Source organism: Ctenocephalides felis, unplaced genomic scaffold (assembly GCF_003426905.1).
Source record: "Ctenocephalides felis isolate EL2017-DRISC unplaced genomic scaffold, ASM342690v1 CF-g0.4_SCAFFOLD_00845, whole genome shotgun sequence".
NCBI classification, from domain to species: Eukaryota; Metazoa; Arthropoda; class Insecta; order Siphonaptera; family Pulicidae; genus Ctenocephalides; species Ctenocephalides felis.
This window is the reverse complement of record NW_020536999.1, coordinates 86,751,218-86,768,114: the sequence shown is the minus strand read 5'-3', so window position 1 is coordinate 86,768,114 and position 16,897 is coordinate 86,751,218. Positions and strand designations below refer to the sequence as shown.

The 16,897-nt window shown below is 31.7% G+C and overlaps 2 protein-coding genes across 2 annotated transcripts in view; one reads left to right on the top strand and one right to left on the bottom strand.

The window, feature by feature from the left end:
- Positions 1–5,058, top strand: part of LOC113391287 (zinc finger protein 239-like) — an 8,197-nt gene extending 3,139 nt beyond the window's left edge. Inside the window, exons 2-4 of the mRNA XM_026627232.1 lie at positions 8–127; positions 4,025–4,222; positions 4,631–5,058. Coding sequence (XP_026483017.1) covers positions 8–127; positions 4,025–4,222; positions 4,631–5,058 — 746 coding nt within the window. The remainder of the gene's footprint in view (positions 1–7; positions 128–4,024; positions 4,223–4,630) is intronic.
- Positions 5,059–15,545: 10,487 nt separating this feature from the next.
- LOC113391286 (zinc finger protein 501-like) lies at positions 15,546–16,687 on the bottom strand. The gene has a single exon (XM_026627231.1). It carries the CDS (start codon positions 16,602–16,604, stop codon positions 15,546–15,548), a length of 1,059 nt encoding a protein of 352 aa, XP_026483016.1. The 5' UTR covers positions 16,605–16,687.
- Between the last annotated feature and the right edge of the window lie 210 nt (positions 16,688–16,897).

The window sequence follows — 16,897 nt, the reverse complement described above, 5'->3', positions numbered from 1 at the left end:
GACTTAGGTCGTTTAAAAATACATCTCAGAACTCATACCGGTGAAAAAGGATACCAATGCAACTTATGCAGCCGAGAATTTAATCGACTGAATCATTTTGAAGCAACACATGCTTATTCACAGTGGAGTACGCCCTTACAGATGTGAAATCTGCGATAAAGGATTCCTACGTCCACATCATTTAACTACTCACATGTATGTTCACACCGAAGAGAACAAACCTTACAAATGTGAAATATGCTTAAAGGCATTCACACAATTAGAGTATATGGAAACCCACAAGCTTACTCACAATAAAAATTTTGCTTGTGAAATATGTAATAGAATTTTGATAAATCAGTCGATTAAAAAGACACATGTCTACCCACACGGAGAGCGTCCTTATGAATGTCCGTTATGCGAAAGCACTTTCAACAATCAGGCACTTTGAAAAGACACATGAGCATCCATTCCGGAGAACGCCCTTTCAGCTGTGAAAACATGCAGTAAAGCATTTAGAACAAAAGTAATGTTAAATGCTCATGAGAAGACCCATTCTGAAGAGCGCCCTTTAAAGGTGAAATCTGCAGTAAAACGTTCACTCAAGCACTTATTAAAAGGACACTTGGCAGTGCAACAACAAAGTAAAATGTCATAAATGTGCTAAGTGTATAAAATATATAAGTCGGAAAAAAACATTGAGTCGACATGAATTATTGGTCATGCTGCAAAGTGAGATTTAGCAAAGAAAGTGAAAATTTGAAGTAAATCTATAGTTTTATTAATAATAAAAACCTAAATGAAAATAACATTGTTATTATTTTACTCACTTTTTGTCATTTACGTTTTATTTATTTTATTTATTTTGTCATTTACTGTTTATATATATATATATATATATATATATATATATATATATATATATATAGATATTATATATATATATATATATAAATTCTTCTGGGTGTATGATTTGATACTTTTCCTAAATGGGTATTTGGATCTTGATAATTCTTTTCAGAGTTGGTCAAAGAGAAATTTTAAGATTTAATGAATATTGTAGAAATAAATGGCAAATATTTAAAAAAAAAAATGCTTATCATTGTTTGACATTTGAACCCATTTGAACAGTCATCTGCTAAAATTCAATTCACTTGAATTTGAATTTAGTTGACAATATTTGGAATATAATATACAACAAAAATGTAACGTCTGAATTATACTATCGAAAAGCAGCTGAAATGTGCCAGAAAATCAAAATAATGTAAGATACAGTCAACAGTATATGTTGGCAGATGAAATTATATTTCATTTTAATAAATAACCCAATAAGTCCATAAATTGCATATACACTATTTTTTTAAACTTATGCATGCCGCATTTTGGTTTACTTTACTAAATATTTAACAATGCATAAAAATATTTCTACTTATTAAAAAAATGATTTAGATTGTGTTTCATGTGTCATAAATTAATTTGTTTGGCATTGGATATAGAATATTTAACAAGTTGATCTTAGATGAATAGTGCATATATGAACTAGATTTTACAAATAATTCACCTAAAATTTGAACTAAAACAATGGTGTTATTGGATTATTAGTAAGAAAATTTATAAAGTACTTTATAAATTATAATTGCCAAAAAGCAACTAATTATGTACGAGATATGAAAATTCTAGAAACTAATTTAGCTGAAGCAATTATGTTGTGTGGTAAAATCAAGTGTGTATTGTTCGTTTAGCGCAGATACTATATTATTATTTTTCTGAATTTTTTTATACTGCTTATGCTATAAGACCATAAATGAAATCACAAAGACAGGTTATCAAATAGGATACCGATTTGAAGGGTTAAAAAAACATTCGATTCCTATTAATGTGTTGATTAGTTTGTGGCTAAGCCAGGTCCAGCCTTTACGGAGAAATGGAGCAAAGAGTGCAGAAAATAGAAATCGATGTTATGAGAGAACGGAGTATCAGATTTAATTGATCCAAAAAACCAAAAAAACATTCAATTTGTAATGATTGCGAGAAGAAGTGATTAGTTTTTGGCAAAGGCAGGTCCAGCCATTTAGAAGATACAGAGCTGAATGCGCAATAAATGGCAGTTTTTGATAGAACTAAGAGTCCGATTTGAATGATTTAAAAAACTTTCTGCTTTTGTTGACAATACGATTGCTTTTGAGGAAAGATTATTCTTTTTATTCTAATTTTTTTTCAAATTTTTTTTTTGATTCCGAAAAATAATTCGGATTTTAATTCGAATTTTAGCTAAGTTCTAAATATCACTTATATACTTGAAATAACTAATTTTAACTTTGCATTTCAATTTACATAATACTAAGAAATATTAGACAGTGTTCTTCATTATAAATCCGATTGATTAGGGGGCGTCCATTAATCACGTGAGCGAGTTTTTAAGGATTTTTGGACCCACCCTTTCCCTTGGTTGTACATGGTGATATTCAAAAATACCACCCCCCTCCCCAGCCATACATCACGTGATAAAACTGTATTTTTTTTTTTTTAAATTTAAATTTTTGAATTTTTTTTAAAGAAATCAATTAAAAATTAGATACACGTGATATCTTACTATACCCCTCCCCCTACGTAATATTTGGTGATTTATTGTCAATACCCCCCCCCCCCAATAAAAACCTCATGTGTTTAATGGTTGCCCCATAGATAAATAGCCCCCTTACGTTTTGTTTATTTACTTTTTATAAAATAAGAACCATGAAAGTTACATTGTTTATAATAATATTTCATTAAGGTACGGAAAGGACCAGCAATTTACCTTAAGGCACGATGCCATACACCACTAGTTAACTTCCCGTAGGGTAAGTTATTGTAATGGGCCGAAAATCGGAATTGAAAATTTTTACATTTCTCGACGTTTTGAAGGTTTCTGACATTTTGGCATACCTCAGAAAAAATTGATGTGTGTGGTGTATGTATGTATGTATGGATACAAATTTAAGTCACGTTTTCGGGCGCACGGATCAACCGATTTGGAATGGTTCAAAAAACATTCGATTCCTATCGATAGGGAGAAAGCTGATTAGTTTTTGGCAAAAGGCAGGTCCAGCCGTTTCGGGATACGGAGCAAAGAGTGCAGAAAATAGAATCGATTTTTGAGAGAACGAAGTATCGATTTGAATGATCTAAAAAACATTCAATTGTAATGATTGGGAGAAGTGTTTATTAGTTTTTGGCAAAGGTAGGCCCAGCCATTTCGAAGATACGAGCTAAATATGTAAAAAATGGCAGTTTTTGAGAAAAACTAAGCGTCCGATTTGAATGATCAAAAAAATTTCTGCTTGTTCTTAACAAAATAATTGATTTGCAAAAAAAATTTTTTTGCTCCATTTTTTTTTTTTTTTTTAATTTTTTGTATATCAAAAATAATTCAGCTTTTATTTTTAATTCTGACTATAGTTCTAATATACCAATACTAATAACAAATAATTTCAACTTTGCAATTCTGTTTATATAATACTTATAAATATTAGACAATGTTACAATATTTATAATAATTTATTTGAAAACATTCAGTATTCCTCGAACATTTTGTTACGGTACGGGAAGTTTGAGCAATTTGCCTTAAGGCACGATGCCACCCACCCCACTAGTTTATATTTTAGAAATGCAAAATTTACTTTTTCGTCTTTTCAAAATGCCGCCATGTGTGACAGCGCCTTTATTTTTTCGTCTTTTCGACGCCATGTGTGGCAGCGCCTTTACCTGTCAATTGACAGCCATGTTAAATTGAGGTTACAATTTTTAGAAAATTCTAAATTAGTATCAAAATGACTTAAATAAATTAATTTGTGATAAATTTATTAGTTACAATATAAAATTTAGTGAAACATATTTTAAAATATTGTTTAAGTTATGTTTATATGTTTTTTTTATACGACAAGAAAGAAATTGAAATGTCAGCAAAAGATCAAGAAATCAATAAAGCAACTAAAGTAATGTGCATTCAAATATGACAAAAATAAGTAAAAATTATATTATAAAATGGATAATACTTATGCCAAAGATTGTGCCAATTTATTTGAATCAGAAATATATTTAGAAGAAGAAGATGATGTAATTCTCATAAAGGCTGTAAGAAACAAAGTACGTAAAGGCTCCAAAGTGCCAAAAATTCCAAGAAAAAAGTCTTATATATGTACATATTGCCCAAAAGTCTTCACCCGCAAAGACTCTTTATCATCACATATCAGAACTCACACCGGTCCATTCGTCTGCACCATCTGCAACAAAACCTTCACAAATTCTTTGTCCTTAAAAAATCACTCCTACGCTTGTTCTAAATCACTCCAATGCTCCTACTGTGGTTTGACATTCTCTCGCCAAAGTCATCTAACATCTCACCTGAAATATCACACAGGAGAAGGCCTTTATGAATGCAAAGTTTGCACAAAAGTATTCAAAAGCCCTAGCGAGTTAGCAAGACACGAGGTGACCCATTCTGAAGATCGTCCTTACAAGTGTGAAATCTGCAATAAAGGCTTTTCACGGTTAAGTTATGTCTCAAGGCACATGTTTGTGCATAGTGAACAAAAACCATTTACATGCACTTATTGTAACAAAGGCTTTGTAGTAAAAAATGATTTACTCACACATTCTAGAATACATTCAGGTGAACGTCCCTACAAGTGTGATGAGTGCAACAAAGCCTTCGCAAGTTCTGTACGTCTCACAATGCACAAACGAATCCACACCGGTGACAGACGTTATGAATGTCATTTCTGTGACAAAAAGTTTACCCAAATATCTATTTTAACAAGACACAAAGTCATCCATACTGGTGAACGACCTTTTAAATGCAAGTATTGTGATAAGGCTTATACACAACCGGGGCCTTTGTCAACGCACACGAGGACTCACACAGGGGAAAAACGTTATAAGTGTTTGACTTGCAGTAAGATGTTTACTACGTCGAATGCTCTAGTGGTGCATACGAGACTACATACAGGAGAAAGGCCCTATAAGTGCACGGTTTGTGGAAAGGGATTTACACAGTCGCCTTTGTTGCAACGTCATATGAAGACTCACAATATTGTCTGAGAGGGAAGATAGGGGTGTAAAGAAGACTAAATAGTTATAATGAGGGGTAAGAAAGATATTAAAAAAGGTGCCAAATAAATTTTTTATATATATTTCAAGATTTTTATCGTAGTGTGCTACAAACCAAACAATGTCTAGTATTAATTTTTAAACAATTTGATATGATTGAAATCACAAATTATCAAAAATTTTATCAAATTAGCATTTATTAACTTCCTGTAGGATAGTTATAGTAATGGGCCGAAAATCAAAAATGAAATTTTTTGATCTTCTCGACGTTTTGAGGGTTTCTGAACATTTTGGCATACCTCAGAAAAAAACGGATATGTGTGTGTATGTATGTATGTATGGATACAATTTTTCGTCCACGTTTTCGGGCGCACGGATCAACCGATTTGAATGATTCGAAAAACATTCGATTCCTATTGATAGCGAGATGTACTGATTAGCTTTTGGCAAAGGCAGGTCCAGCCATTTCGAAGATACAGAGCAAATTGTGCAAAAAATTGCAGTCTTTGAGAGAACTAAGCATCCGATTTGAATGATTCAAAGAACTTTCTGCTTGTTTTAACAAAATAATTGCTTTTGAATATATATATATATATATATATATATATATATATATATATATAATATATATATTATATCGAAAATAATTCAGATATTAATTTTAATTCTGGCTAAAGTTCTAAAGCTCACTTATATACTTTATATAAATAATTTTAACTTTGCAATTCAGTTTATATAATTCTTATAAATATTAGACTAGTACAATATTTATAAAAATTTAGTTGAAAAGATTTAATATTTCTCGATTATTTCGTTACGGTACGGGAAGTTCCAGCAATTTGCCTTAAGGCACGATGCCATACACCAGTAGTTCATTTATTTATTTATTACTTAGATTATAGTAAACTTGTGAATCTTTTATTTTCTCGTTGTTCCAAGTCATTCTGAATCGTTTGACACCGAAATTAGGAAAAACAGGTGGTGTATAGCATCGTGCTTTAAGGCAAATTGCTAGAACTTTCCGTACAACAATTAAGAAATAAAAATTAGCATTCAATAATGAATAGATATTATTTATTCCTTATAGATAAAATATAACAGTTTATTAAATTAGTCAATGTCGTTTATAAATGTTTATATAAAACCTAAATAAACAAAACTTAATGAAGTAAAATTAGAATGAAGGACTTTATCTCATATTTATAAGAAATATATAAATTGAATTGCAAAGTTAAAATTATTTATTTTAAGTATATAAGTGAGCAATAGAATTTTAGCTAGAAACGATTATTTTGGGGAAAGCAAATTTTTTTTATTTTATTTATTCTGTAAAAAAATTGCTTTTCCAAAAACAATCGTTTTGTCAATATAAACAAAGGTTTTTTTGAATCATTCAAATCGGATGCTTCGTTCTCTCAAAAACGACCATTTTTTGCACATTTAGCGCTTTACCTCCAAAACGGCTGGACCTGCCTTTGCCAAATACTACTTACGATTTTAATGTTTTTTGAATCATTCAAATCGAATGCTCCGTTCTCTCAAAATCTCGATTTCTGTTTTCGGCATTCTTTGCTCTATATCTCCGAAACGGCTGGACCTACTTTTGCCAAAAACTAATCAGCACCTCGCCCCATCACTAAGAATCGATTTTTTTGAATAATTCAAATCGGATGCTTCATTCTCTCAAAAACGACCATTTTTTGCATATTTAGCTCTTTATATAAATACACAAGACTGGCAAACCGGGCCAACTCCGCTTCACCACCAGATAGATTCATTTTATGTAACATTTCGTTTGATGATTAGAAGGTGAAGAAAAAAATTTTCTGCTGTTGAAATTGAATGAAAATTTGCACATTACACGTGATTGATTTGATGGTTTCCAATTGAAATGTTAGGAAACGAATATCTATTTTTTTTTACTTTTTTTGTACAATTTCACAGTGAACACAATGCCGGTTTGTCTCTCTGAGTAGCTCTCAAACAAAAAATTTTAGTTGGTAGTATAGAGATGACGCTGTATGTGAAAACAGTAAAAGTATTTTCCGCTTTTCTGTTGAAATCTTCCTTTAATTTTCTTTGCTATAAACCTCACGGAGTCCGAGACCTTTCCATCGAATGCAAAATCGTCGAAATCGGTTCGTGCGTTCTGGAGTTATATCGTCAGGAAGGAAAACCCGACTTATTTTTATATAATAGATATACAAAAATTTTCATTTTCGGTTTTTTTGACGGTTACAATATCTTATCCTATGGGAAGTAAATAAATTTCTTCTTTAAGAAATATTTGTTATTATATTTTTTTAATAATAACAATTCATAGTTTATATATTTTATTATAAACAAATATTTGTTTACGTATTTGAGTAGTTAAGTAACTTCTTGAGAATGCTTCCAATAATGAAATAAAAATAAGTCTTTTATCATTCAATAAATTTTTTAGTATGGCCTAGCATTTTTTATACAAATTAACGAATCTTGTTGAAAAAGTATTACAGAATTCTATCAAATAAATATTTTTTACTATATTATATATTTATGCGCCAATTTTGCTGTACATAGACAATAAGATAGCGTCGTCATGGCAACGCTATGCTATGCTATGCTTGTTTATTGGTAGTAAAAACAGTGAAGATGTCTACCCATTTGCTGTGCGATTAGGCGTATTGTACATATAAACAAGCAATGGAGAATCTTATGATAACAGAATTTTCGAAGATGCAGTTATCATAAGATTTTTCTTTGCTTGTTTATATGTAAAATTCGCTTAACCGCACAGCAAATAGATAGACATGGACAAAATTGTTTGTCACATTTTTCTTATGTAATGTCAAATGTAATGTTATATATATTTGTAATTCAAATGTCCCGCCATTACTATTAGTAATGTTGGCAATAATGTTCCCTTAATATAATTATTTATCCGCCATCTTATATTTTTGTTTATGTTAAAACTATGTAAAATAACTCTTTTCTTGCTGAACCGTGAAACAAGTAACATCTAAAATAAACTGAGTAATTTTAAAGAATCATTTTTTATTATACCAAGACATTTTCACAGTTTTCACTACCAATAAACAAGCATAACATAGCGTTGCCATAACAACGCTATCGTATCTTCTAGGTTACGGTAGAATTGCCCCACTGATTTGAGGAATCGATTTTTGGATAAAATAAAAATGTTATTTTAATCGTATGAGTTGGTAGGTTGGTCAAAATACTATGTATTTGTTGTGACATCAGTTGTTGACATTATTGTTTGACACATAAAACCTAACTTCATGTATGTGTTATCAAAGACATAAAAAACATAACATTACCATAACATTTCTATTTTATTCGAGAATCGGCTCATGTGTGTATTAATTTTAATATTAGTTGTTTTTTGCATGGCATATTAAGTTTTTTAAAACTATTTTGTAATGTTATTTACAAGTGAAAGGGAACAAAATGATACTAAATGGGTGTGAAAATACAATAGATATATTATAATTTGTAAAATAACGATTGACGTGTTCACCAAACTGTTTCAATAAAAGCAATATAATCAATTATTTATTTATTTATTTTTTATGCATATTTTCGTGCTCAGACATTTTAACTAACACGAAAATATAAGTATATTTTAGAAACTAAGGAACCGATTCTGCCGCTTAGTAGAAAAATGTTATGGCAAGACCATGTTCCGCTCCAACTTCCATACATTATGCTACTGAATCAATACTGTCAAAATGTCATGTATTAGCTGTGCATTCAGTCGTTTTACATATAAACTGCAACGCACTCGTATGTTATGAAGCTGGGTCAGAAAGACCCTGTTACCTACGATCGTTTTTTTGACATTTGTGCGGTTTCTAGATTAGATTCTCTATCTGACAACTTGAGAAATACGTCTGACTGCACACCAACCACATGGCTTTGTCAATATTTAGTATGAAAAGTTCTTCATAACACAGCCTTGCCATAACATTTTTCTGTTATTTTTTATGCATATTTACGTGCTCAAACATTTTAAGTAACACGAAAATAAAACTATATTTTAGAAACTAAGGGACCGATTCTGCCGCATAGTAGAAAAATGTTATGGCAAGACCATGTTACGCTCTAACTTCCATACATTATGCTACTGAATCATACTGTCAAAATGTCATGTATTAGCTGTGCATTCAGTCGTTTTACATATAAACTGCAACGCACTCGTATGTCATGAAGCTGGGTCAGAAAGACCCTGTTATCTACGATCGTTTTTTTGACATTTGTGCGGTTTCTAGATTAGATTTTCTATCTGACAACTTCAGAAATACGCCTGACTGCACAGCAACTACATGGCTTTCTCAATATTTAGTATGAAAAGTTCTTCATTACACAGCCTTGCCATAACATTTTTCTGTTATGCGGCAGAATAGGTCCATAAGTCTAATTGCAAAACTAATCTGAATTAATTCTTCAAAAATAGAAAGGGGAAGTACCAAGGCAAATTGCAACGCAAAAAGAACTCTGCCAACGAAAAAGTTTGAATTAAATTTGCCATGATATCTTTACACAAAAAGGTGCAATTACGAAATCTAACACTGCATCAAAGGTAGCATGTACTTCCTTTGGTTGTTGGATTATTTTTATCTTTTATCTAAACCAAAATTGTGAAATCAATTTTTTATGAGAACAGCTAGTTAGGTTTTCTAGTTAGTTAATTGAATCATTTCCTCTATTCTGATCACAGCACTTGACTTGTCTTCGTACAAAATTGCTTGATTTTCGACTGTTCTCATTAGTGTAAGGGGTGAAAAATCCACATCACATCCAGTCAGATCGGGAGTGCCTCAAGGTAGTGTCCTTGGGCCACTATTATACCTCATATACACTGCGGACCTACCGCAGAAAGATGGCATTTTGACAGCAACATATGCTGACGACACAGGCATACTGGCAACACATGAAGATCCCATAACCACATCAAAAATGCTGCAGGATCATCTTGACGTGTTACAAAAATGGTTAAGCTTGTGGGGAAAAGAAGTTAACAGCAGCAAGTCAAAATACATCACTTTTACTCTTTGCAAAGAGACTTGTTCTGCAGTAAGATTACAGATCAGATACAGTCAAATATCTAGGTTTACACCTGGATAAGAGACTAACCTGGAAAGAACACATTAAGAAAAAGAGAAAGCAGCTTGAAGAAACCAGAAGAAGATATCATTGGTTCCTGGGACGAAAATCAAAACTTGACACTCATAATAAAATTTACCTCTATAAAGCCATCATTAAACCAATTTGGACATACGGCATACAGCTATGGGGATCAACTTCTAACTCAAACGCTTTAATAAATCAAAGATTTCAAAACAGGTTATTAAAAGAAATTTTGAAAGCACCAAAGTATGTTTCAAATTGGTTAATACACAAAGACACAGACACTAGCACAGTTAAGGATGAAGTAATCGCTTACTCATGGAAATATAGAAATCGCCTAGCTGATTGCCCGAACTTGCTCGCCAGAAAACTTCAGTACAACTCTACCAGGGCCCGCTTAAAAAGCAAATTTCTTCTACATTAATCAACAATAGATAGGATCTTCGACAAATCACTGGCAATGGTCAGATGATTTGTATTTTGCCAACGCCTTCAGTTTTATGTCAAATATTTTACTTGTTGTCCGTTTCAGGACAGTTGTAAAAATTATTAAAATAATAAAAAAAATACTGGTGTGTGTCTACCCTTAATAATAGGAATTTTGTGTGTCCAACTTCAGCTCGTTAAAAATAAAATGGTTTCTTATTGGAACACTTCAGTTTGTTTATTATAACCTAAAAATCAGCATGCGTTTAATTTTTCTGTTGAGAAAGTTCGTTGTGTAATAATTATAATAATTTAGAAATAAATGTGTTATATTTAGTGTTTAGTGATAATTTAAAACAAATGTGTGAATAATTATTGTTTAAATGGTGATTAAATTGTGCAACCAATAGTGTAGTTTTAATAGTGTCTCAACACAAAAAACAGATTAAAATAATTTAGACAATTGTTGGTTTATAATATATTTACACATCGATAAACATTCGGGATATTATTTCAAATTCATCACGTTATTTTGTTTAAAGTCTAATTATAAATAATTAGAATCTCAATGAGCTACAAACTGATTTTTTTTATATTAATAGTGTTTGATTTGTTGTTGCGTCATATACAGTGCAACCCCGGTTAAGACGATCATGCTTAATACGATTACCCGTATATCACGTCTCTGCAGTTTGCATATCCCGCATCATACGACTTCTCGCTTAAGACACGTTTATAGTCCCTGGAAGTGGGATTTTACTCTGCATATTAAAGGAATCTTCTATGGACAGTAAAAATATAGTAAGTTTTTAGATTCTATTAAATTTACTTTTACTGTGCCTGTTTTTATAATTGCTTAAGCATATACATTTTATTTTATACACATTAAAGTAAATCTTTATTTTATTATTGGTGTCATCGATAAGGTGTTTTAGTTGTAAACTAAAATTTGTTGAATACATTTGAGGTGACTGATGAGTTTAAATTTCTGAAACTAAATAGAAATATGGTGCTATTAATAATATTATAAAATATTTTATAATATATAACTAAATAATGATTATTAAGTTTACTGGTCATCTATAATGTATCCAGACGAAAAATATGTTTAACGAGTCAAGTATTTAAAAACTTGTATTATACTTTATTCAATTTATAAATTATGTATACGATTCGACGAGCTGTATTTAATCTGTTAATAAACCATTTTAAACATTTTGTTACTCCTAATTCTTATTGAAAACTAAGAAGAGTGAGTTTACTACAAAAACTTCTTATCCAAGACACAGAAGAGTAAGTTTACTACAAAAACTTCTTATCGAAGACACAGAAGAGTCAATTAACTACAAAAACTTCTTATCGAAGACCTAGAAGAGTCAGTTTTCTACAAAAACTTCTTACTTAATCCCCAGAAGAGTCAGTTTACTACAAAAACTTCTTAACGAAGTCACAGAAGAGTCAGTTTACTACAAAGACTTCTTGTAGAAGACCTAGAAGGGTCAGTTTACTACAACAACTCCTTATTAAAGACACAGATGGGTCAGTTTACTACAAAGACTTCTTGTAGAAGACCTAGAAGAGTCAGTTTACTACAAAGACTTCTTGTAGAAGATACAGAAGACTTAGTTTACTACAAAAACTTCTTACCGAAGTCACAGAAGAGTCAATTAACTACAAAGACTTCTTGTAGAAGATACAGAAGAGTCAGTTTACTACAAAGACTTCTTGTAGGAGATACAGAAGACTTAGTTTACTACAAAAACTTCTTACCGAAGTCACAGAAGAGTCAATTAACTACAAAGACTTCTTGTAGAAGATACAGAAGAGTCAGTTTACTACAAAGACTTCTTGTAGGAGATACAGAAGACTTAGTTTACTACAAAAACTTCTTACCGAAGACACAGAAGAGTCAGTTTACTACACAAACGTCTTTCTGAAGACACAGAAGAGTCAGTTTACTACAACAACTCCTTATTAAAGACACAGATGAGTCAGTTTACTACAAAAACGTCTTTCTGAAGACACAGAAGAGTCAGTTTACTATAACAACTCCTTATTAAAGACACAGAAGAGTCAGTTTACTACAAAGACTTCTTGTAGAAGACCTAGAAGAGTCAGTTTACTACAAAAACTTCTTATCCAAGACACAGAAGAGTAAGTTTACTACAAAAACTTTTTATTGAAGATACAGAAGAGTCAGTTTACTACAAAGACTTCTTGTAGAAGATACAGAAGAGTCAGTTTACTACAAAAACGTCTTTCCGAAGACACAGAAGAGTCAGTTTACTACAACAACTCCTTATTATAGACACAGAGGAGTCAGTTTACTACAAAGACTTCTTGTAGAAGACACAGATGAGTCAGTTTACTAGAAAAACTTCTTATCCAAGACACAGAAGAGTAAGTTTACTACAAAAACTTTTTATTGAAGATAGAGAAGAGTCAGTTTACTACAAAGACTTCTTGTAGAAGACCTAGAAGAGTCAGTTTACTACAAAGACTTCTTGTAGAAGATACAGAAGACTTAGTTTACTACAAAAACTTCTTACCGAAGTCACAGAAGAGTCAATTAACTACAAAGACTTCTTGTAGAAGATACAGAAGAGTCAGTTTACTACAAAGACTTCTTGTAGGAGATACAGAAGACTTAGTTTACTACAAAAACTTCTTACCGAAGTCACAGAAGAGTCAATTAACTACAAAGACTTCTTGTAGAAGATACAGAAGAGTCAGTTTACTACAAAGACTTCTTGTAGGAGATACAGAAGACTTAGTTTACTACAAAAACTTCTTACCGAAGACACAGAAGAGTCAGTTTACTACACAAACGTCTTTCTGAAGACACAGAAGAGTCAGTTTACTACAACAACTCCTTATTAAAGACACAGATGAGTCAGTTTACTACAAAAACGTCTTTCTGAAGACACAGAAGAGTCAGTTTACTATAACAACTCCTTATTAAAGACACAGAAGAGTCAGTTTACTACAAAGACTTCTTGTAGAAGAACTAGAAGAGTCAGTTTACTACAAAAACTTCTTATCCAAGACACAGAAGAGTAAGTTTACTACAAAAACTTTTTATTGAAGATACAGAAGAGTCAGTTTACTACAAAGACTTCTTGTAGAAGATACAGAAGAGTCAGTTTACTACAAAAACGTCTTTCCGAAGACACAGAAGAGTCAGTTTACTACAACAACTCCTTATTATAGACACAGAGGAGTCAGTTTACTACAAAGACTTCTTGTAGAAGACACAGATGAGTCAGTTTACTAGAAAAACTTCTTATCCAAGACACAGAAGAGTAAGTTTACTACAAAAACTTTTTATTGAAGATAGAGAAGAGTCAGTTTACTACAAAGACTTCTTGTAGAAGACCTAGAAGAGTCAGTTTACTACAAAGACTTCTTGTAGAAGATACAGAAGACTTAGTTTACTACAAAAACTTCTTACCGAAGTCACAGAAGAGTCAATTAACTACAAAGACTTCTTGTAGAAGATACAGAAGAGTCAGTTTACTACAAAGACTTCTTGTAGGAGATACAGAAGACTTAGTTTACTACAAAAACTTCTTACCGAAGTCACAGAAGAGTCAATTAACTACAAAGACTTCTTGTAGAAGATACAGAAGAGTCAGTTTACTACAAAGACTTCTTGTAGGAGATACAGAAGACTTAGTTTACTACAAAAACTTCTTACCGAAGACACAGAAGAGTCAGTTTACTACACAAACGTCTTTCTGAAGACACAGAAGAGTCAGTTTACTACAACAACTCCTTATTAAAGACACAGATGAGTCAGTTTACTACAAAAACGTCTTTCTGAAGACACAGAAGAGTCAGTTTACTATAACAACTCCTTATTAAAGACACAGAAGAGTCAGTTTACTACAAAGACTTCTTGTAGAAGACCTAGAAGAGTCAGTTTACTACAAAAACTTCTTATCCAAGACACAGAAGAGTAAGTTTACTACAAAAACTTTTTATTGAAGATACAGAAGAGTCAGTTTACTACAAAGACTTCTTGTAGAAGATACAGAAGAGTCAGTTTACTACAAAAACGTCTTTCCGAAGACACAGAAGAGTCAGTTTACTACAACAACTCCTTATTATAGACACAGAGGAGTCAGTTTACTACGAAGACTTCTTGTAGAAGACACAGATGAGTCAGTTTACTAGAAAAACTTCTTATCCAAGACACAGAAGAGTAAGTTTACTACAAAAACTTTTTATTGAAGATAGAGAAGAGTCAGTTTACTACAAAGACTTCTTGTAGAAGACCTAGAAGAGTCAGTTTACTGCAAAAACTTCTTTTTGAAGACACAGAAAAGTCCGTTTAGTACAAAAACTTCTTCTAGAAGACACAGAAGGGTCAGTTTACTATAAAAACTTCTTATTGAAGAAGTTTTTGCAGCAAGCTGACTCTTCTGTGACTTTGATAAAAGTTTTTGTAGTTAACTGACTCTTTCGTGTCCCCGATTAGAAGTTTTTGTAGTATTTTACTTAAAAGAAACTTAATTATTATAACTACCTTTTTTGTCTGATAATATATCAAATCATTGTCGGGTTCTAGTAAAAGGCAAAATTTCACTTACATCTTAACTACATTAAATATGTTTTGTATCGAAATAAATAAACTAGAGATGCATGGCTCCGTGACTTAAAGCAAATTGCTGGAATTTCCTGTATCGCAATGAATTATTTAAAGAATTTTAAATGTTTTTAGCTTGAATTAATCTAACATCATAAGTACATGCAGCAATTCAATGTTCCTCTAATCATAAATTATTATTCAACAGATTTTATCATAGAATTAAACGCACATTTGTACTTTTTTTCTTTTTTATATGTTCATTGATAACAATCACTAAGTTTAAATAATCACAAATTTATAAAAAAAAAAACAAACTTGATTATACATAAAATTAAGATTTATCATCGCCAAGTTTGTTTTCCATCTTATGATTGATCTTCTGGTGTCTCAACAAGCTCGCAGCATATTTAAATTTCCTATCACAGTGAGGACATTGTACAGGTTCTACGTCTGCATGGCTCATCATATGCCTTGAAAGTTTAAACTCGTCACTGAAGGTCTTAAAACAAATCTGGCATGTAAAAGGTCGTTCCCCTGAGTGAGTTCTTTCGTGTCTCTGTAAACTACTTGGGTTTTTAAAATATTTTTCACAAAACGAGCATTTATATTTTCTATCAACGTCATGAATTTTGATGTGCTTTTCTAAACCAGTAGAGTTCGTATAAGCTTGATCACAAAACGTGCATTTAAAAGGCCTGTCTTCAGTGTGGCTTTTCATGTGATTAGTTAAATTACTCGGTTGCGTGAAAACTTTTTCACAATGTGGACATTTAAATGATTTTTCAGCTGAGTGAAGGTACATATGATTCGATAAGCTCGACGCTTGCCTGAAAGACTTGAAACAAATATTACACATAAAAGGGCGCTCACCAGTATGCGTTCTGAGGTGCGAGACTAAATTGCTTTTAACTAAGAATGTTCTATCGCAGATATCGCATTTGTGTGGACGTTCCCCTGTGTGTATTTTCTTATGTTCAGTCAAATGGCCTCGTTGGGAAAATGTCTTGGCACATTCTGAACATTTATAAGGCTTTTCAGATGTATGTATTCGATAATGTATTTTTAGGACATGTTTACGACTGAATTGTTTGCCGCATACATTGCAGATGTGGGTTTTTTCATTTGTGTGGGTTCTGATGTGTCGTAGAAGGGCATGATTGTATTCGAAGGATTTGTCACAGAAGGTACATTGGAAGGGTTTTTCGTTTATGCTATTCTGGTCTTGAGAGTCTTCTTCAATGATCTCTTCTTTTATCTCGTACTCTAGAGGATCAAAATTTGTAGAGGTAGTTTCGTCTTCTGAACATATTTCTGATTTGATATTTACTATTTCATGTACAATTTCATTTATCTCATTATTTTGTACACAAGTATCTGTTCCACAATCCATTTTGTGGAGGTTGAAATTACTAAATAATGGATTTCATTGCACACAACATATAATTTTCGTTATAAATAAATTCAGCTTCATTTTATTACTTAATACAAATTTATCAATACTATAATATAAATATAATAAATTAACTTATTTAATTATTATTATTTTGATTTAATAAATATTTTTTATAACCTATGAATATATGAAATGTCAAATTATCAATCATACCAACATATTACATTTAAAATAGGCAATAGTGGCTATTAGCTCTGCGGCGTCCAATCTGTGAGGCGCGTACATCAGTT

Bases quoted from the DNA above. Each gene is read 5' to 3' on its own strand.
- LOC113391286 (XM_026627231.1), bottom strand. From the start codon at position 16,604: ATGGATTGTGGAACAGATACTTGTGTACAAAATAATGAGATAAATGAA.